Source organism: Wasmannia auropunctata, unplaced genomic scaffold, assembly GCF_000956235.1.
Source record: "Wasmannia auropunctata unplaced genomic scaffold, wasmannia.A_1.0 LD335200.1, whole genome shotgun sequence".
In the NCBI taxonomy this organism is placed as follows: Eukaryota; Metazoa; Arthropoda; class Insecta; order Hymenoptera; family Formicidae; genus Wasmannia; species Wasmannia auropunctata.
Window position 1 is genome coordinate 79769 of NW_012027690.1, and position 22155 is coordinate 101923.

Genomic DNA, 22155 nt, shown 5'->3' on the forward strand with positions numbered 1-22155 from the left:
CCTCCGTTCGAATTTCCTGCGAAATTCCGTGCCACGTGCCTCCCCCCGAGGGCGTTGTTATTACAAGAGCACGCGGTATTAATTTAACAAAGGTTCACGCATTCTCCACCTGTGTAACCTTTGTTATTTTATCACCTCTTTGCCAGATGCACGTGTATGCATGTATATTCCCGAGCGGTATATTTTTAATCTTAACGTCACACAAAACGTTACGGGCGAAAAGTACCTTATTTTATATATATTTACGACACACAATAATGCGTGATACAGAACACCTGCACATTTCATTCTTACTTTTTGGACTTCTTTAGATGGAATCGGCTTTCGGGGCTGCGAGCGCGGGATAAGAAATGCGATATTATATTTACCCAACCAACAACGTTACATGTATATATTTATACACATACAATAAATTTAATAATAATTGTGCGGCATACAAAAATATATCCACTCGCGATAAGCGTGTAGAACAACACTTGAACAACACGGACGCGTGAGGTAGAGAGACAGTGTTACCTGCGGAACAATGGTATGTAAAATTAAAGCGTCATGTCGCGCGTATACATATACGCGCGACGCGAATCATCCTCCGTAAATATTTTACACTGACGCGATAAATATAAATAAAATATACTGTTACTTCGTTCTTAAAGCGTTTCACCGTGCTCCAAGCGCTTATCCTGCTGCGAAGCCAAACGCGTCAAAGCGCAGCATTTTGTACTCATATATAGGCCTCCTCGCAATTACACGCAGGATACAACGTGATATCCTTGAAAAATATATCTCTCGCATGCAAGTGCATTCAAAAGCGCTCTCGATTTCATCGCGTTTTACATAAGCTGCTCCTCCCTCAAAGCCTCTCCTTCGCTCGGGCTTTCTTCCTTTTGCCCTTGGCCTTTCTGGGACTGCCGTCCCAGCCGGACGAGAGCAGGCTGATGTTCGATTGCGCGGGTACGATGTGCTTCCCTTGAATCGCCAGAAACTCGTTGCCACGCTGGTGAGTCACGTGGGCGGATTTCGGTATCATGGAACGAGAAATCGGGCTCAATGGTTTTCTGCTGCAGTGCTGGACACAAACAGGCGACGGTGCCAGTGATCTGAAATTTGTAATTCAAAAATTACCCTTCGCTCTTACTTCCCGACTGCTTGAAGGCCGAAGAAACGTTTTAACCAACCTGTTTTTGCTGCTAGGAAGTCTTGAAGTGTCTATGGGAGCGAGTCGGACATTTTTCGGCCAAACGATAGGCGAGACGGGAGGTTGCCAGGTGGAATTAATATTCGGATTTCTCAAAGCGCCCGATTTTCTCGCGGAACCTTGGAAGCCAATGTTTCGAGCTGATCCTGAAACATTGGCGATTTTTACTTTCGTTAATATTAATGCATTAATCGACTGACGCTGAAGTAACTTCGATGGTCGGTCTACCTTGACAGGAAGAGATTTCCAAATTCTCGTTCATGAATTTAATCGGGACGGTCTTTAAGGTGGAGAAGCTTTCACGTGTAGACACTGCAAAAGGCACGGGGCTTACGACGATCCTCTCGTTGAAGATAGTGCCGAGCTTATTTCTGCCAATATGTGGCGTGCACAGTCGCTCGTTGGATAGCAAGACGTCGTCGTCTTCCGCGTCGTCAAAGTCCCTCAGTTTATTCGCGGAGATTGACTTCCTCGATCTCCTAGAAATCAGATCACATCGAATAACAAAAAAAGAACGCACCCAGGATTCGACGATTTATTTTCTTTTTATCATACTTCTGGACTCCTTGACGATTAGCGTCGTTCTTTATTGTCTGCAGGGAGCTTTCTGTATCCAGCAATCGATTTCTTATGCTTATCGACTTGTTTTCGATGTAATTAGGCGAGATTGCTTCCTCTGCCCAATTCACTTTCGAGTTCCTCGACGAGTTTCTATTACCGTGAACGGGAGCGGGCGCTATTCTCAGGGCGTCACTCAGATCGTCGCGGCCACAATCTGTACCCTTCTCGTCCCTCTCGTTAGGGAAGAGCTCCGAGATTATATATTCCATCATCATGTCAAGAACGTCTTCGAATTTTGCCCTGTTCACTTTGTGTTGCACAGAATCCTCCCCTTCCTACGAATAATATAAGATGTACAGTGTAATAATACAATATACACATTCGGATTACGTATACAGCACGCGAAAAGAAGCTGCTTTCTTTACCTTCATTGAAAGATCGCGTTCCACGAATGCTCCATCGTTTGGCGGATCGTCAGCCCTCTTGGCCCTTTTGTCGCTCGAGCCAACGTCGCGCTGCGTACTGTCGCAAGTCGGATTCTTGCCGACTATTCTCAGGTACGGTATCTGCGCTCTCCACTGTAAACACTCGTCCAAAACAGATTCCTGAAACAGCTGATTGTCCTCCTCGTAGAAGGTCCTCTCCACGGTCGCCCACAGCTTCTCCAGTTTCTGAGTCGCCACGCTCGTCACCTCCTGCGACCACGAGACAGACGTTGCCGCGCTGTTGCCGTTGGACAGGCCACCGCCACCGTCGTCGTCGTCGTCGTCATCATCGTCATCGTCCTTCCACGATCTATGTCGCGGCAAACTGGGCAAACTGGGCAGCCGAAAGCGACCGTCCCATCCATCATCGTCGCAGCCATCCCCGTCGTCCTTGAGTCTCAGCAGGTGCTGGGGGGCCTTTATCTTCTGCGTCAGCGGACTGATCCTGCGTAAAGACGATGATTAATCTCCTAACCAATTTCGACAATCGACAATTATCTCGTCGATGATCGCGGGGAAGCAATTCGCCCCCAGCTGCGCGAGGTAAACAAACACACAAGGACTTACGCGCTTCTCCTGAGGCTGTTATTCCTTCGCATTTCATGCCTGCCCGGTGGGTCTCCCCCATCAACAAGATCCGATCGACGGGGACGGTCCCGTCGCGGGGACACAACCGCTACCCGCGTGTTTTCGGCGTGAGGGAAGGAGCGCCAAGAGGAGAGAGAATTCACTGACGCTCGCCCGATTTCTGACGTTCGCAACGTCCTCGACCGGGACCCCTCAGCGGCGCGGTCGCCTGGCCGCCGCGCCTATTTTTGCCATTCATAATTTCTATTTTACACCGTATCTCTCACGCGAGCGTACTAGGTATCGATCCCCGACTCGCTCGAACCGCGACTGAAATATTGACCACGATATAACCCCCGACTCGTGAATAACCCCCGCGACGAGGCTCGGCTCCACCTCTATGCGCATGATACTGAGAGGGTTGTGTGCCCACACGACGTATATTATTCAGCAGCTGAGACACGAACCCCCGACGTTAGCGATACGGATCTTCTGCTATAAAATCGGAGGGAAAGAATAATTCACTTCCGCCGGTAAGACGGTTATGTTTCTGTGACCTCTACGGAATGTCCGATAAGTCTCTGACGTCGTACGAAAAAAATTAAAGGGGCGAGACGAGTCTTTATTTGCATAATCTACTCAATAATATTCATTATTACTTTCGGTATGGACGATTAGACAATTTTATCCAATTAAAAAGTAAGTAAAAGTTAATGATGTAAAATGATGATATTACAAGCATCAATAAAAAAAAATAAATAAAAATACATCACTTATGATACTGGACTTATAGGACACACTGTATAATGTCACTGGTGTCCACATCGAGAATCGAAACTTTTGAGATTTATTTTATCACAATTACGTTATGTCTTAATTATTATTAAACAATTGTCCGATCATTCTTCGATTTAATAAATAATTTTTTTCGCGATCACTCTAACTGTGCGCTGCAGAGGAAAGAAATTATAAAATCATTTTATGTGTGGGTGTTTGTGAAAAGTTCATAACAAATTATTCCTATGTTATTAGATATGCTAGAATAAAATTATGCTGCGACTGATATATAATCTGGTTTGCATATGTCGATCAAAAGATCTTTATTCCACCATCCCTATATGCATCGTGTAAAAATATAACTATAGTTATAATTCATTGTACAATTCGCCATGAGACATAGCTTCGCATCTATACCCGACATCTCCGGATTAAAAAACGCTGTATGTGAATAAGCGGCAATTACCTCATTCACAACTGTTGACCTAATTTATTACAATTAATTGTGCATCGATAACAACTCCAATAATATCGACAGTTCAACATTATAATTAATTTCAATTCCAAATAGAAACAGGAAGGCTAAATTAACAATTTCAGTATTGATTCTGAAATCAGTGTGCGCGCGATAACTATTTTAATTCATATGCTATATGCTGCAGTGACTGCAATGGAGTGAACATTAGATTGAATTCGAATTGACATTCACTTGCAACAGGTCTTGTTTTTTTTGTTTTTGTTTTAAGCTTAAGTTTCACTAAATCGCTTTGGTTCACACGCACGAGCTTAGGGTAAAAAGGCGTTTTTTTTTAACACTGGAATAAAGCTGCTCTAAGATTTCACTATTTGTATACTAATATCACCAATTGACACATACCAATTGTACCTGTAGAAAATATATACTTTGTGTAATCATTAACGAGAGCAAGATACTATTTCTCGAATATGTTTCGTGCGTAAAACTCAACAATTGCAAAGTCTTTTTGCATAACAATTCACATTGACTATATACTGATCTTATACAAAAAGAAATTATATACGTTAAGACATGCATTCGCCTATATCCGATGAGACGCTTAACATTTAACTAGATTGGCGCATTGTGATCGTACGATCGCGGATGATAATGAGAAACGGCTGAATTTTAATGAAACTGTTTTTGTACAATTTGCGCGACAGAGACATTACTTGTTATATCACGGTGACCGACAGAGCCGACACAATTAATGTTTTATTAAACGACACATTTGAAAGATTTGTTAAAGTATTCAAACATCAGCAGAGACGACGCGAATCTCGTCTTATTGTTCATAGAATAATATAAAATATGTAGAGTCCGTTTTAAATAATCTTACATTTGAGAAAGATCATTGTGAGTTTATAAAATTATTTGTGAAGTAATTTTTCGTAATTAGTTCGTAAACTAACATTCTTGACGAGACAGGCAGAGACCAACACTGTGAACGCAAAAACTCGATAAGCTCGACGTTTCAAGGCTTCCTGTGATAGCGGAAAATTCCCGTTAGCGAAAGGTTAACGAATGCCCTTACTAAGCACAAGATAATCTGTAATTGTCATGTATGTATTTACTTACATTGTGTGCGATAGCACACACAAGCAAGATAAGTGGTGTGTGTATTAAGAAAAACTGCACATTAATGAGCAGTTTTTAAAGTTTTTTTTTCCCCTAATTTAAAATCAGTGTCTTTCATCGAAAACCAAAATACAAAAACTAAATCGAATATATTTAAATACTATGCGCAAACTTTAAAGAGGACTCTGTATGCATAATGTCGGCTCTGACTGTGGAACATAATTCAACTATAGGTATTCTATTCAGCAAGACATAATAATGAAATGGAAACTCACCGAATGAGAATGAAGAATAGAATGAAATAGGTGATTTGACTGATTGTCATTACTAACGACCGTTTTCGTCGCTTCAATGAATCAAGCATCAAGCTCTCTGGCCCTCGCACTTAAAAAAAATGTTTCTGTATATTTCTCTATGATACAATTAATATGGCTCAACTCCAAACGTCACTAGAGTATCGCTTCTGCGACTCCATCTTCTTGATATAATTTGCAGCGTCAAGTTCCGACATGTTGCCACGTTCCATCACCACTTTGAGCAATATATTGTGCACGTCACGGGCCATGTTTCTTGCATCCCTGAGAAGAACAGGCATAATTCACGCGTAAAAAATTTGAATATAATTTTTTTTTCATAGTTTAATAGATGCTTTAAACTAACCCGCAAACGTAAATATGTCCGTTTTGCTCGCCGATGACACGCCATAATTCCTCCTTGTTCTTCTCGAGCAAATGCGTGACGTAGACTTTGTGCGATTGCTCCCGGCTGAACGCGACGTGCAATGTTAAAGTGCCGTCCTTCACGTATCCATCTAACTCCTCACGATATAGATAGTCCTCTTGGCTTTTTCTGCATCCAAAGTACAGTATCGTGTCGCCTGTCTCTTTACCTGAGATCAAAATTCATGTATTATACGTGTATACACTCCAACGGCGATGAGAATGCCGCGGAATTTTGAGAAGCGTAGCACGAGAAAGCACGCGCTTACCTTCCTTCCTCGCGAAGCTTCGTTCCTGTATGAAGCCTCTGAACGGCGCTAGACCGGTTCCCGGGCCAACCATGATGATAGGAGTGCTTGGGCGCGTCGGCAAACGGAACTGGGACTTCCTCACGAAAATCGGGACGAGGCAGGGCGGATCGGTGGGATGTTTCTCCTTCAACCAAGTGGTCGTCACGCCCTTGTTTATTCTGCCAGTCGGAGTTTTGTATTCCACCACTACCGCCGTAATATGGATCGAGGTTGGATGAATCTAAAACGGGAATAATGAATTTTTCGTTAAAAGTCAGTTTTCAATAAAAAAAACACTTTACCATTCTTAAAATCGACGTAAAAAAAAAGATACCTTCGGAGACGAAGATATCGAATAGTAGCGGCACTGTAATCGTGGCAAAATCTCGCACAGATGATCTAGCGGTGGCTTCAAACTGGGAATATCCTCTAAGATGTGCACAATATTGCGATTTTCTTGAATGATCCATTGCTGATAGGCCGCTTTGCCCTCCGCGCTGGTCGACGCCATCAGCTTCAGCTTCTCCTTGTCCGCGGGATCGGTCGTGTACTCCGCTAACTCCTTGAGAATGTGCGTGCGCGGGTTACTCGTAATGTCCACGTAATGTGTCAAGGCTGTCCTGTAGCTGCAAGGGCAAGGGAACGGATGCTTCTTCGTGGATTCCTCTGCAAAGCGAATAGGTTGTTTAAAGAAATGGACAAATCATTATCATATAAAATTAAAAAAAAAAGTGTGAGAGTAAGAAGAAAATAAAGAGCGAGTAAATACCGTCTGTATTCGTTAGAGTGAAAACAGTATCCAAATTCGCGCCGCACTGCTCGCCGATTTTATTCACCAACTCCGCGTTGTTCACGGGATAGACGGCCAAATGATCGCCCGTCTCGTAACGCATCTTGGAGCTTTCGATGTTGAACTCTATGTGCATGCACGATCTCTCGGACGTTGGGCCATGTAGCTCGCGATTCACTTTCACAGGAGCCAAGAATGGATTTTTCGCATCGTACGGTCTACAGATAAAAAGATCAAAAATTCTAAAAATAGGGAACAGAAATTATTTTACGCAATTCCATAGGAAATAAGGGCTTACGTTCTCTGGTTCGTGAAGGAATGAAGACGAGCGATCTCTCCGGTGTAGATGCGCTCGGTCGGCAGGTCCACGTGTTCCGTGAGTTTGTACTGTCGAATACTGACATCCTCGCCAGCTCCCTCGATGCCAAAGAACTCACACACGGCCGGCCAAAATTTGTCCTTCCATGTGATGAAGTCATCCTCTATGCTGTAACACATTAAAATTAATTGTTAAAAAAAAAAGGAAATTCTAAATTATAGAAATTGAGAATTGCGAGACAAGTGAAATATATATTTATCTAAACTGTAATCAATGTTATAATTAAAAAAAATATATTAATTTCGAATTGAAAAAAAGGAAATAGAAAAAAGGAGCACGTCCATGGAAACCTACTTTGCATCATCATCCCCGAGACCCAGCTCACAAACACGCGTAGCGCCCAGCTGTTCCAGTCTATGATCCACATATATGCCAATCTCATTATAGTGTTCGTAGGTCTTGTTACCTAGGCCGAATACCTAAACAAAGAAAAATAGAATGATCATGTAGAATGATTACTGGCGGTGCGATCTCACATTCCTCTTATGTGCAGCATATACAATAGTCCCAGTGAAAAGAAGACCTCGATTCCGAAAGGCATTATTCATCATGAATACATTTTCTGAAGGTCACACGATGAATACTATTTGAGTCTTTTTAATCGTTTGTGGGTCAAAATTTTGCGCAATCGACGTGAATACCGCGAGCAAGATTCTTGGCCGTTGTTACACGATGCATCGATTTACAAAGCCAAAGTATTGTATGCGATTTTTTGTTCAAAAAGAGCATTGTAATGTTTGACCCATCATTCACGTCTGATTTTGTTCCCTGTAACTTCTGGCTGTTCCCAAAATTAAAGTGGGCCATGAAAGGATCACGTTATGATTTGATTCAGAACATCCGAAAGATTTCGACAGAATTTCTAAAAGGCGATTCCGGCGTAGAATCTTAAGGGCTGCTTCAAAAAGTTTTACGAAAAATTACAAATATCTTATACTATAATATCAAACTTTACATTTTATTATACGTGAGTTTTGCTAGCGTAAAATATATATTAAAACAAAATACAATATTTTATTTGAATTACGGAATCTACTTGCATGATGACATCACCTTTTCATTAGAACTATGTACTACATATCTCCATATACGCGTTGAAATATTTGAAACGCGTTTATAATGCGTCATAATTAAAGAGAAACCCTTCGAAACTCGAAACACTGATCTGTAATACATATAAGATTCGAAACGCGATGATGTTAAAAACAACATTAATAACAAAAAAAAAACAAACATTAAAGTTATGTTTGATACATTCTAGTGAGCCTATTTCTCAAAATTATTAAAAAGAAAAAACAAAATATAAAATATTAATAACATTAGAACAACATTAATTTATACATATATCGCGGGTTTCTCTTCGACGATTCGAGTTCTCGTTGACTCTCGAACGTCGGTACCTCTCGATACCTGCGACACATGCGCTACGGCGGCGCATCGTCGCGCTACGATACCGCCGACAACGTGACGATGCTGCAGGACGAGACGAAGGAGTTTATCGCACGATATTCCGACATTCATGATTCACGTGTTCGCGTCGTAAAATGCGGGACCGTAAAATATATTGGCAGCGATAATGCGGTCTCGCTCGTGTACTTCCGACGTTACCGTACACCGGCACTTTCACTTTCTACCCGAGAAACCGCGATTTTACGCACCGGTATCTAATACGCGAGCCACCAGCTGTACGTACGAGACATGCTGAGTGAGCCGCGTTTTTACGCAACACCCAATGGCGTAGCGAACGAGAGGGGGCACCACTGCGATGCGCGGCGATAGACTTTAATCTAGTCATCTAATTTTTATTTAGAAATTAAACCGAGAATGTAAGATAGGAAGGCAAGAAAGTAAGAGAAGAGAAAAAGTACAAAGGAAAAAATAGCGAAATAGGACGAAGGAAAAAAAACGCGGAAGGAAAAAAGAATGCGGAAGGAATAGAAAAAAAATAAGGAAGAGGAAGGCAAATTCGTTATTTGCTTCGTTTGTATCTTTGAGTCATATCCGCGTCGCACTACCATTATCATTATTATTATTATTCAGATTATCACTACTACTGTGGAAGATAAATTTAATACTTGGACTGCACGTGCAGCACGACGCATTAAAGGCGAGGAAGATTGAGCATTACGCGACTTACGACGCGATACGTTCGTTAATAATCACGTAGAATATACATACCGCATAATTTAATCCTGTGAGATCACCGTCGCCGGTCTTAAGCCAATCAATAAATTCCATCGCGTTGTCGGTGGGATCGCCCTCTCCGTACGTGGCCAAGCAAAACACCGCCAAACTGTTTGGAATAGTTTTCAGATGTATCAGCTCCTCCTGTCGTAGAAAAAAAAAAAAGATTTCTTGCATTATCGTTTTCATCAATTTTTTTTTTTTGCGTCGCAGATGATAATATCATTTATCATCCGCGGTAAGGTCGACGCGAGGCTGCCTCCAATGACTCGAGACAACTGCTAACGTAAACGGTTCTGCACGTGCGAGAAATGTATACATTAACAGTCAACGAGAAGAATTTTTCAATTGGCTCAACAACTCCCGAGAAGTCTCGCTCGGCAAGTCTTTCCGTCTCAATGGAATAAACATCTTCGTATACATAGAACGAACGTCAGCAACAACGACACGAGTCCGTCCTCTCCCTCTCGCTCTCTTTTCTCCCGCGAGATTAAAGATTTGTACAGTGAATCGCTATGAGAATTCGCGTACCATGTCGCACTCCTCGGGATCGGCCACCATGCCCTTCATCTTGTATCTGATACCCTCCTTGGCGAGACGACCAGCAAATTCTTCGGCAGTACCCGTCTGGCTGCCGTAGAACACCACCAGACTTCTCCCGGAGGTCTTCAGCTTCTTGATGAAGGAGTTCTCCGACGGTGGTGCCGCGGCGAACGACGTCGGTCTGCAATTGAAGAATCGTAGGCGTTCAGTAGCGCGTTAGAGCGTCACTAATCCTTGGATGCGTGCTCAGGGAAGATTTTGGTTTTTGTTTTATCCGGTAAATCCGGTTTAACCGAACTCTCCGGTCTCCACATTTTTTTCGAGTGATTTTCGCGAGAAATCCCGGACTGCTGCCGGCAGTGCCGATTCGAATCTGTCGCGAGATCCCTCCTTTGTGCAAACGCCTTCAGCCACGCATCCAAGGCGTTATACGTAAAACAAAAAGGATAATTACTGGATAGAGTAGGACTTCGGCGCGGGCGAGAGTTCCTCCCGCTTTCTTCTCTTCAGGAGCCACCATGCCGCCGCTAGGAAGAGACTGGCGACCAACAGTATGTCAAGGATGCTGAAAAACGGCTCGTCTTGCGCCTCCTGCCCGCTCTCGCCCTCCGACGATCCTGGCATTCTTATAGCCTTCGGTTGCGACGCGTCCGCGATCTGCGAAAGATTCAAACACAATCGAATTGATTGACCGATTGATCTCGGCATGTATTATACATACAAAAGTTCACGACTTTTCGGGCGTGAGCCGTACGGGGTTCTCGTGTAAGCCTGTCCGAATTATCTTGCTCGCGACGGAGGTAAAAATAGAATTCAACACACATTTGAGACTTTCCCCATTATCTTATCATTTTTCTTTCGACTTCGCGACACATCGCTAATTAGCAATATAATCTTTTCGTCATTAATGCAGAGTACGCGGAATATAATCAAATATAATTCATATGTAAGCATTTTTTTTTCATAGACCTATCTCGGAATTTTAGCCAAAGTCCAAAATGTTTCTACTTCCCAGAGATACGAGCGTCGATAAACGCCGGCCTAGTGTTCTTGACCTCATTACATTATTAATTAAAAATGTATAAATTCCGCAAAAAAATAACTACACGCAGACAGAAAGCATGACTCGACTTTTACTATCTCACCTTTATCAAGGTTGAATGTCAGTGATAACGTCACACGAATCGAGAACGTATTTATTTCAAGCAGCAATTTACAACACGTCGATATATTCCACGTTAGAGAAATTACGCCTGATAATACATTTTTCCTCTTTCCTTCCTTATTTTTGCCCCCCCCCCCCTCTCCGCCCCGCCAAACTGCGGAATAAGTTATTAAGTCTTACGACAAATTCATGTAAAATCCAAACAATTTCCTTTTGCGCAGGCTTTTTGCGTCATGGTCCGTCGGTCATTGTTTTGAGCGTCGAACGAATGTGCCGCAAGGTTGATTGTCCGACCGTCTTACGAAAGAAATTTACGTGAAACTCTCGTTAGTAAATGACCCGCGTTAGAGATATTTATTTATCGGTTTGGAAGTAAATCTGTGTTTAATTGTGAAAGAAAGGAATCTCGATTCGAACGGACGACGCCGACTCCGCAAAAGGGCATGCGCGCCTTCCACGGACACGTGCACTTGATACTTCGGCACTGACAAAAGGAAAATGAGAATGACCGATTCTGCGGGTCATCATCATCATCCCCGTCAGAAAGAGTTATTATACTCTCGACTTTAGCCCCCGGCGCTGCGCGAATCTCGTCAGCGGGCCCTATCGCAATTATCGTTAAAAGATAAAAGCATCGAGATTTCCTCGTGCCGCATCGCCGCTTATTGACTCTCATTACCGTATTACGCGGAATGACTGGCTGACGCGTTGTTGACAATCGGCGTGTTGGAACGATCATCAAATCTCCTGAGACAAGTTCTCGGAATGTCATTTCTGAAATGTCATTCACGCGACATTCAGGGTCAGAGGAGATTCGTAAACGGGTGTCATTGTCGGCTATGACACTCAGGATCGCGATAGCATAATAATAACAGCGGTCACGTACACATTTTATTTGGCGTTACTCTGCATATTTCCGCAATTTGCCATCTCGCTCTCGCGAGAGCGTAATATCATTTTCATTTTATCATTCTGATGTCGAGAAAAAACACTCAATTACAGCGTTGCCAGCGCACGGAAGAAGAAAAAACAGAACTTACATAATTATTGTGTCATTACGGCTTGCGTAACGCCACCGGTGAGATATATTAACATTATAGTTTCGTCGCGTCGCGCTTAAATATACGCGAATGAATAAAATAAAATCACTACGAGTGAAATCATTTTTCACGGTCGTCCGAAGGGCGCAATGAGTTCGTTAAGGAGCATCGAGAACATTATCGTTCTTTCGCAGTTATAATTGCAATGTAATCGTCGGCATTCTCTTGCTTATCTATACCTTACACAGTCGCTTTATCTTAGATTTATTCCATTCGCGATTTACACGACTGTCCGAAAACGTCACGATGACGCTTCTAAAATGTGCCCCGTGTTGAGGAAAAAAAAAGTCACGTAGCTCGAAATTGTTGCTCGATATGCAATTAGTTCCTGGTATCGCGAGAATTTGAAAAATGATAAGCGCGATCGTAAATAATCGCGATTTACACTGCCGGCTGTCAAACTAATCTAAAGAATCACAATCTATTGATTAATCGTTATTAGTTTATTCCGAGAGCTGATTGTTAACGAGTTACGCAATTCACGATCGACTTAATGAAATGATTCGCGCCGATGAAGTAACGTCCTGAAAAATTACGCGATTGTTTTCCCAGAAAACGGCACTTATAAAGGCATTTATAAAATTGATAAAGTTCACCTTGTAAAAATTTAATATTCAACGTACCATTTTCGAGCATACCTAACCGTTAATTACAGATATCGCTAAAAAAAAATTGATGAAAATCATTGCGTACTGAAAAATATAAGATTCAAAGGTTTAGGAGACTTACTCGGTCCTCAATTATCGCGTAACGCTTATGACATCAATTTTCCGACTTCCGGCAACAAACTTTTTGTCTCACCCCGACAAATTATATCTATTACAATTTGACATAATAGCAGACTCCATAAAGACTCTTCCGTCTTTAAGTATTATTTCTCGATCAGCCTCGAGATGCCGTTATGTCCTTTCTTTTTATATATGTATATCGAGGGTACACGGTCAATGGCACTGTCCAGCTGTTCATCCGGTTTCACTCTTGGTACTTGAAATTTTCGATTTATATTCAACCGTTCAGACAGAATACTTCAACGACTAGCTTAATTCGAGTCACAGATGTATTGGAAATCGAAGAGTGAAAGAGAACGTCCGGCCATCGGGTTGCATCATCCGGTGATTTAATGTTGAACAATTGCTATTGTCAAACGCGTCTCATTGATATTAATTCCCTCGCTCTCCTTCGTCTCTCCGATATACCTACGCGACCAGATATTACAGTCTCATTGAATTACAAACATTAGTAACACATTCGTTTCATTTCGTTCGTTTGCATTTTTCAACGTATCTTATCAGAAGCGACATGAATTTTTACGAATTATTATTTTTACTTATTGACACAAGTGCATCTGTAAAAGCATCTCTTGATGTATTCAACACGTGTCACTGTTAAATCTATAGTGTCCAACTGAATCTTATTTAAATCGCCACTGCTCCTACTTAATAAATAGTTATTTTTTACTAAAACAATGAAGTTAAATAATTTAAAATACCTCAAATTTAACCAAAATTTAGATTAAATTCTATTGTTTTAAAAATAGCTATATTGTTTTAGTTAAAAATAATTATTTATCAAGTAGGAGTGGCGATTTAAATAAGGTTCAATTTGACGCTATATAAATTTAACAGTGTAATAAAATACATCGCGACCTATGTATACGCAATTCGCCTGAAATTCACAATCTCTGAAGATAACGGTCTTCAGCCTTACCTCACACTGCGCATTGGAGATTGGGAATTGCAAATTATATATTAAAATTCAACCAAGATCAGAAAACGAAATGGATGGAAAAATTTAAATATCGTTTTTCAAATTCTCGATACCAGAGACTGATTGCACATACTAGGCAGCAGTTTCGAGCTACGTGACTTATAACCGACTGGCCGAATTCTAATCTTCAATTCGCAATCCTCAATCCTCTTCATCGCGTAGCGCGTGACATTCGCAGTTCGCATATCTCTCCTTGCGTTTCGATTATTTTAACTTCCCTTACCGGTAGATCCATGGCTGTGGCGCGTGCGCGAAGAAGGAGCGTATACAACGTATCGTGGAGCGGAATTCACGATAGATATCGCAAGCGGAGCGCACGTGGTTATCGCACGACGGACGGCCTGGACGAGAGATCGCAATCACGCGCCACGCGCGAACTTCCCGCAACAACGATCGGCGCACAACTGACGTGAACTGAAGCGCTCCGTGTGACTGCACCAAGTGCCTTTGCAGTCGTGGCACGACTTACCGAGGAAGCGGGCAGGACGGTGGATTCCGCGGGGACACGGTCGCACGTCGGTATACATATACACACGTGTCGTCGTGCAATACACGACACACGGGCCATCGCGACAAAGTGACAAGTCATCCTACTTACGTGTAATCGAACGTTCATTGTTACTATGTGCACTTCCGTCCGAAAAGGCCCGTCTGCCGCGTATCATTTTCCTTGCGTTACGTGCAAAATTAACGAGATCCCGAAACCGCGGGGAGAATTCCGCTTCGCGCTTAGAAATTCTTCGGCATTTTCCTCGCTCGTTCACACATACAATATACACACGAGGAACTTTCTTGCGCTCTATGACATACGTGCGAAGTCGCACGTGCTCGCCTGACGGTTACATAAATTTAAAAATCAGTCGGTTATGTTCGTCAAATTAATGAATATTATGTAACTATGACGCAGACATGTATTCTGATTATTGTCGCAACTAAAGTCGATTGATCTTTATGCGCAAGCTCTATGCTCTTACATGCAAATTTTGCTCGAATAATAGGATGGACATGACGTAAGCCGGGAATCGTCAACGTACGATGCAGCCGTCTATAGAACTTGGAATTTCGTCATATTAATCGCGACGGTCTATCGTCATTCGCAAACTGCGAACGCTTAAATAGCACTTCAGTTCTAATAACAACATACATCACTATCTTACTTAACCGGGAAATGACCGCGCTACGCGTCTGTCACTTCTTTTCCCTGCGATTCCTTCCTACGTATTTTAATTTGTAATTATTAACTTTCGAGCACGCTAGAATTATGTCCTCGAATTACAGTTTCATAATCGAAAAAAAAATAATATAAAAAAAAATATATATATATATCATTTTTATATATATGTATGAAATTAATACGCATGCATTATTTGTATCTATGTATATCATTTGTGATTTATGTCGAGACGAAGAGGTTGCCCAATCGCGTGATATTATTTTAAGCAAAAAAGTTGCGTTAAATCCCGGAATTTGCTGAAATCGCAGCACACTCGTAAAAATCATGCACAAAAAAATTATATCGAAAAAAGTATATTATAAAATATACTTTTTTCGATATAATTAAATTCTGCGGTTATCTTTTACAATAGTCAGTATAATGGAAACTTTAAGAAACGGTTGAAGGCTATCGAAAAAAGTTAATGAAGATGCATGCTGCAAGTTTTGCATAACTGAATTTTCCTCTAGATATAATTCTCTTAGGAATCTATAATGTATGAAAAATTATATCGAAAAAAGTATTATATATATGATAAAATATATTATATACACTTTTTTCGATATCATTTTTCATACATTTTCATAATTTTTCACACATATATAATATACTTTTTTCGGTATAATTTTTCATACATTATAAATTCCTAAGAAAATTATATCTAGAGAAAAATTCAGTTATGCAAAACTTGCAGCATGCATCTTCATTAACTTTTCGACAACCTTCAGCCGTTTCTTAAAGTTTCTATTATACTTGCTATTGTAAAAGATAACAGCAGAATTTAATTGTATATAGTATAATTTTAATGAAAAATATAAATCGCAAAATTAAACATCTCAGTAATATCCTGTAAGCTGAAACGGAAATATGGATAATATCCTGTAAGCTGAGAAATCTTACGGAAATATGGAGGTCGGACAAATGATTACAGTTATCGCTTATTTTGTTACATACACAACTCACTTACGTCCAATTATATGTAATAAGATATACTTATATGTTCATTATTAATTGGAAATCTTAAATCGTGAGAAGTAATTTGCAGTGTAAACATAGTACAAATTTAAAATATACTTTCAGTTTATTTGTAGCTTTATACAAAACGATATCGCCTATTAAAATCTCTCCTTGGATGACACTCCTATTAAAATCTCTCCTTGGATGACACAAGACCTTTTTGTGATGAATCATGTGAAGGATCAAAGATTAGAAGATTCTTCGAAAACAAAGTCGAGCACCGATAAAGTTAAGCTGTTGAGTCTTCGAATATAAATTTCCTAAGTGTATATATAACAGTATTTATATATGTATGTAGGTATACGTTTGCGTATTAATTGTATATACATATATAATTAATATATGCTAACAGCCTGCGTATCATTTGTGATTCATGTCAAGACGAAGAGATTGCGCGTTATCATTTTGTTAAGCAAAATATATAATAAAATTGCGCTCGATCCCGGAATCTGCCGCAAATTCGCGGCGCACCCGTACAAATACCGCGCGGTGCGGTGTGTGCAAAATATGCAGATGGAAGTTCGTTGTCGTGCGGACGGGAAAGTGAAAGTCAATAAGAGGAAGCCCGGTGAAAAGAGACATGCAATGTAACTACGTAATTAGCCGGTTCTTTTTTTTTTTGTTTTATTATCAGCACTCGACATGATACCGACGAAAAGAATTTTCTACCGTCGCAATTAAACATAGATACATTTCACGCGGCGGGCCGCGTACACACGTTTAATTATAATTTTACTCCGCACGCAAAATCCAGCGTTTCCAACGCTCTCTTCCTTTTCCTTCCGAACGAACAGAAAGGAAAAAGGTGGGAAGGGTATTGTATGCAAACAGCATGTCTGAAAAAGTCTCACGGTTAGCAATATTTTTTCACTGACGCCGTCGATGGATGAGTTATTGATCAATTTGTCAGCAAGAAATGATGAATAAAATATCTCTAAGTATACTTCGAAACGTGGTACGAATTCACCATCTCGTCCGACGAGAGCTGCGGCGGTTCGGGAGAGGAAATATACAGGGAGAGGATATATACAGCAGGGAATTACAATGTTAGCAGCAAGGTCAGTTTTTTTAAACGCGTCCGGTGATATATACTGTCCGTACGTACGTCATGCATCTAATCTACGGCGATCGTAACTGCGGAGGCTACGATTGCTTTATCACGTTAGTTACATATGTATGTGTTACTGGAGCATAACTTTATGAGCAATTTCGTCGAATTCGCCGGAGCTATCACACGTCGGTCACGTGCATGTCAAGCGGTGTGACTCAACTATATTTTAGCACATATAAAAATATCGTTTAAATAAAACACTCGAAGTCTCGCTGTACCTCAGTTGTTTTATCATGTCCGTGTGAGCCGTTTATCGAGCGTTTTCATGCCTTTCGCCTCTTTGTTTTTTCAACATGAGTCTCCCGTCAAAATTTCATAAATAATTCACGAACAGAGTTTTGCAGCTCGTCAACTCACTTTACTCCGCTCGTATTTTGTATCTGTATAATGGCGCTGATAGACTGGGACAGTTTTAATCACCGGTGCATGCTCGTCATGATGTCTCTTCACGCGCTGTCAGCCTTTTTTCTACTCTCACGACAGCAACCAGCAGGCGAGTTAGAATTTATAATTTATAGCAACTGAATTTTAAAACACCTTGTTAAAACGAAATGTCGAGCATGATGTCAAATAATTAATTAAAATTCATGGTCACACAGTTATAACTGAAAAAGAAGTTAAAACACTAGCTGACAAAAAGCGAAAGTGCTGACTAATAGCAAAGCGAATCTTTTGATCTAAATTTCTCGGCGGCTTCCCAAAAATCATGTCGAGCGAGACTGATAAGACGAGTGACGAACTCGAAAGAGGAGTAGCACAGGTTAAAGCATTCTATATTACAAATTTCTATAGAATACCTACATCGCTAATATTCTATAGTTTATCATTTAAATTGAAGCCGAGACGCCATGTTTATCCGATGATCACGTACAATGCTTTATGAAGTAGATATAGTGTTAGCAATTATATTTAATAATATAGGTTTTGATGTTTTAGACTGTAACTGTAAATATGCTATCTCCTCTCCTGGGTTAGGCCCGATTCCACAAATATAAAATTAACTTTAAACTCGGTTTAACTTACTGTTTTCTCTATCTAATTCTTAGATTAGAAAAGGATAAAGCAAGTTGAACTCCAGTTAAATCGAGTTTACCGTGAATTGTAAAACCGGGCCTTACTCGACTTCACTTAATTTCTCGGAGCTAGCGATCTAAAGTATTCTATAGAAATCCGTGTTCTATATACATTTATATGTCGCTTTCATGCTCAAAAGGAGATATGAAATTACGAGCAAGGCCGATGATATTTTTTCCCCGCCGCCTGCCGCTTCGTTTCATTTCGTAATATAATTTAAAAACCGTATATAATTTATAATTTAAAAACCAAATCCTTGTGCAACAATACAAATTGTTCTCTAAAAACTTAAAGTTGGATTACCTACTCCAGCTTATCTAACCGAATGTATATTTAAACGCGCAATCAGCACGCAAGACAAAATATTGAACAAAAAATATAATTTGAGAAGAGTACGTGGTTAGCGATATGTAGAAATTAAACATCCATCACTGCGTACGCGGTCGAAACTCGGTATTGGCGAGAGATAACATCGGGTAAAAATAACGTCAGCGAAATTCTTGGTGATTTCGTTCGAATTCGCGCGATTTCGACGTATCCACGCGAAAAGGGGCATTGTGTGTTTCTTGAAAATGTAGGATTTAAGCAACGAAGAGAAAAACGACGAGGCGAACATCGAGATCGAGACGACCTCGACTTCGAATCCGAAACGTGAAGACAGAAAATCGGCGTCGCCTAGTCCGAAGCGGACGGAGATCGGGAAAGAAGCGAAAGCCTACGATGAGGATCCCTATATCGTCAAGCTATTTAAAAGTCTAATGAATCCTCAGGAAAGTCGGGGAAGTACAGAGAAAAAATGACACGTGAAGCATCTTTTGAAATCTGTATAAAACATTGAATAAAGAATATAAATTTATGACAATCTCTTGCCTAAAAAAAAAACAAGATTAACATGAAAACAAGTTATGTACAAAAAAAATTAATACGTTTGAAATTGTATTCGTGACATCTTACATTTCGCCGAAACCGAGTTTAACAGGAAATACCCATTGAATTAAGTTGAACAATTCGAATCAATCGGAATATTTGACAACACACGTCCGTGCAACGGCGCGATATTGTCGACGATCCATCATAACTAAGAATCGTCTGCTGCTAGCGGAACAAAATGTACAGCGCGTGCGTGCGAGATCCAAGGTCGCTCACTTCTGCCCGCGTATTTCCACGAGGGATTTCGATTAACGCAGACGCACGTTCGATGTAACATGAGCTGACCGCCGCCGAGCGGCACACATGGCGATATCTCGATAATGCCTCTTGTCGCGACCGGTGAGCCTGAATAATGCATTCGGGATCAAAGATCAGACACACGTTTTTAATCTGATTGTCTTGCCGCGGAAAGATATCTAAGATATTTCAACCTTCCAAACGAGATCTGAAATCTAAAGAAATCGAGAGAAAAAAAGTTCGAAAAATCGAGCTTCCCTTTGTCCGTTTCGTCTTTATCACTCCATCGTCTAGTCGCAGATTTACTTTAATCTAAAGTGCCTGACTCACTTTTATCATCCTCTTCTCTAAGAATTATTCTAAGAATTGAAAAGAGATAACGAGTAAATTAAATCGAGATTAAAGTCTAATCTCTACATTGATATAGAAATGCAGCCTACAAAAGAATAAAGAAGTATCAGTAAATAGGCAATAAGATAACTGACCGAGTTTTTTCTCAGGGAAGAATTTAAATAAATTCAAAATTCCTAGAAATATTTCCGTACATTCTTCCGGACATTCTTCTAACATGTCAGTGATATAGTCAGCGATTTCCCTTTGTACCGAATAGCGGCTAGTCAAGATTGATCTCTCCATGTTTCTTGAAACTTTCTACTCCTTAATATACTTTTCTTTCTACTCCTTAATATACTTTAATTGATTTTGTTATTGACCGCCCGTGATTGGACCGAAACCCGGAATCTCTCCTCTAATCGAATCGCCCCTGCACGAGGAGCCTGCAAGCGTCGCGGCGTCCGCGGCAATTATTATCTTAATGTGATGGAAAAAAAAAAATTCTCTTGTGCCGTTTGGTTGCACCGCCGCGATTTTCGTTCGCGAGCAGTGAAAGCGGATTTCGATAAGATACTCCTGCAAACTGATGCAAGGCCCCCGCACGTATATTGTCCATTTCTCTCCACGCTAATTGCGCACGTTTCACTCAAGCACGCGCGCGCGCGCGCGCGCGCCATACGTAACACACGCACACACGGATGGAGGGATGACACGATAGAAACACGTCTATCACCAGAATCTCGGATACAATCGAAAAATTCGCGCGATATCTGATAACTCGTGGAACGAGCTTGCGAAATCGAGAAGCGAAGTTTTGCTCTTCGCGTCTTACCTGTATCATTCGCGGAAATAACAATCGAAGATACGGATCGAGCTCTCTGCGCAGTAATCTCGGCTATTGTTCTCATCCGAGCAATCGTTTTTGAAAGTCATTTATCTTCGCAGCTCCTCGCGCGTGCCTATGACGCACGTGGATATCTGATGCAGCGTGCGGGAGGAATCGAACGATCCCCGACGCGCGTAAACTCACCCGTCAATCGGACCCCCCTTTTCGTTCACGAATGACACGTTTGAATCGCGGGACGATTATGCAATCGAACGGACACACGCTGCTTACACGTCATCCGAGATACCGACTGTCCGACACATGTGGCGTCGTGAACCATTACTTGGATCTACTGATAACAGGAGTACTCAAAGTAGATAATCTATATATTTACATATGTTGTCCTGCCAAGGGACTCGAAGACAATCTACATATGTCACTCCGTTTGGGCGAAACTCATCGCGCGAATGTGCTGAGCTACTTCTACGAATTTATCGATAGTTCCGGAAACCCGAGTAAAAGCGTCATTGGAATTTGATTGCGCGTGAAAGGTCGCGCGTGTCTGTATATGTACTTCGCAAAAGCCTCTCTCTGGTCCGCGTTCTCTCGCTGGACGATCGCAAAATTCGCCTATATAAGTAGTCGCCGCGTAATACCGAGCTTCTAACGGTCACGTGACTCGCGGCTTCTCTCCTCCATCTCCTCCGTCGCCAACTCCCCTAACCAGACGGGCACGTCGCCCCCACCCGCTTTGTCACCTGTAGGAATGCTATGCGGTATGCAGTTCGAAATTTACCTTGGAGTGGCCGACCGGTTATTCGGGTAAACGTCCGTTGCTCGTTCGCCGGTCTCCAATAGCGACAGCCACGTGACGGACGCTGCGTCGTTCCGCTGGAGGCGCACGAATACGACGAGGAGCGAGTGCGAATTTCCGGCGCGCGACGTGAGGACAACACGACGGGGAGCGCGGCGTACGTGCGACGATCGGCCACGATCGGCGACGGTCGGCGCCGTGCGGGTATCGCCGTTGCTCTCTTTTGGTGTCGTGTCATTCGTCGACCGTGTGCGAAAGAAAAACTGCAGAGTGCAGATTGCGCGCGTGCGTTAGACGACGGCGGCGCCGCCGAGCGGCAATACCCGGAGGCGCGTGGCCGGATTCAAGCGCGGATGATAAGTCGCGCGACACTTCGATCTCTCGTTTCTCCGGCTTAGGGTAACTGGTCCCTATTAGTGTGCTTTTATGTTTAAATAAGTCATAAAAATAAACTGGTACAAATATACAAACACAGTATTCTTTT

General features: G+C 41.6%; 2 protein-coding genes across 4 annotated transcripts; both read right to left on the reverse strand.

The window, feature by feature from the left end:
- Positions 1-25: 25 nt before the first annotated feature.
- LOC105457597 lies at positions 26-3786 on the reverse strand. The gene is made up of 6 exons (XM_011702362.1): positions 2809-3786; positions 2182-2686; positions 1751-2091; positions 1424-1674; positions 1176-1341; positions 26-1097 (listed from the first exon to the last, which is right to left on the reverse strand). The coding sequence occupies exons 1-6, from the start codon at positions 2838-2840 to the stop codon at positions 851-853; spliced, it is 1542 nt and encodes a 513-aa protein (XP_011700664.1). The 5' UTR covers positions 2841-3786; the 3' UTR covers positions 26-850.
- A 107-nt stretch (positions 3787-3893) lies between these two features.
- On the reverse strand, positions 3894-21859 carry LOC105457599 (NADPH--cytochrome P450 reductase). 3 transcript variants are annotated; one of them, XM_011702367.1, is made up of 12 exons: positions 14340-14562; positions 13079-13545; positions 10539-10741; positions 10073-10265; positions 9536-9685; positions 7652-7776; positions 7277-7465; positions 6958-7196; positions 6523-6854; positions 6168-6429; positions 5840-6068; positions 3894-5757 (listed from the first exon to the last, which is right to left on the reverse strand). In XM_011702367.1, exons 3-12 carry the CDS (start codon positions 10706-10708, stop codon positions 5613-5615), a joined length of 2034 nt encoding a protein of 677 aa, XP_011700669.1. In that variant the 5' UTR covers positions 10709-10741; positions 13079-13545; positions 14340-14562; the 3' UTR covers positions 3894-5612. The 3 variants fall into 3 exon arrangements, with proteins under 3 accessions (XP_011700669.1, XP_011700670.1, XP_011700668.1); XM_011702368.1 differs by lacking the exons at positions 13079-13545; positions 14340-14562 and adding an exon at positions 21654-21859; XM_011702366.1 differs by lacking the exon at positions 13079-13545 and having other exon boundaries at positions 14340-14563.
- Positions 21860-22155: the final 296 nt, after the last annotated feature.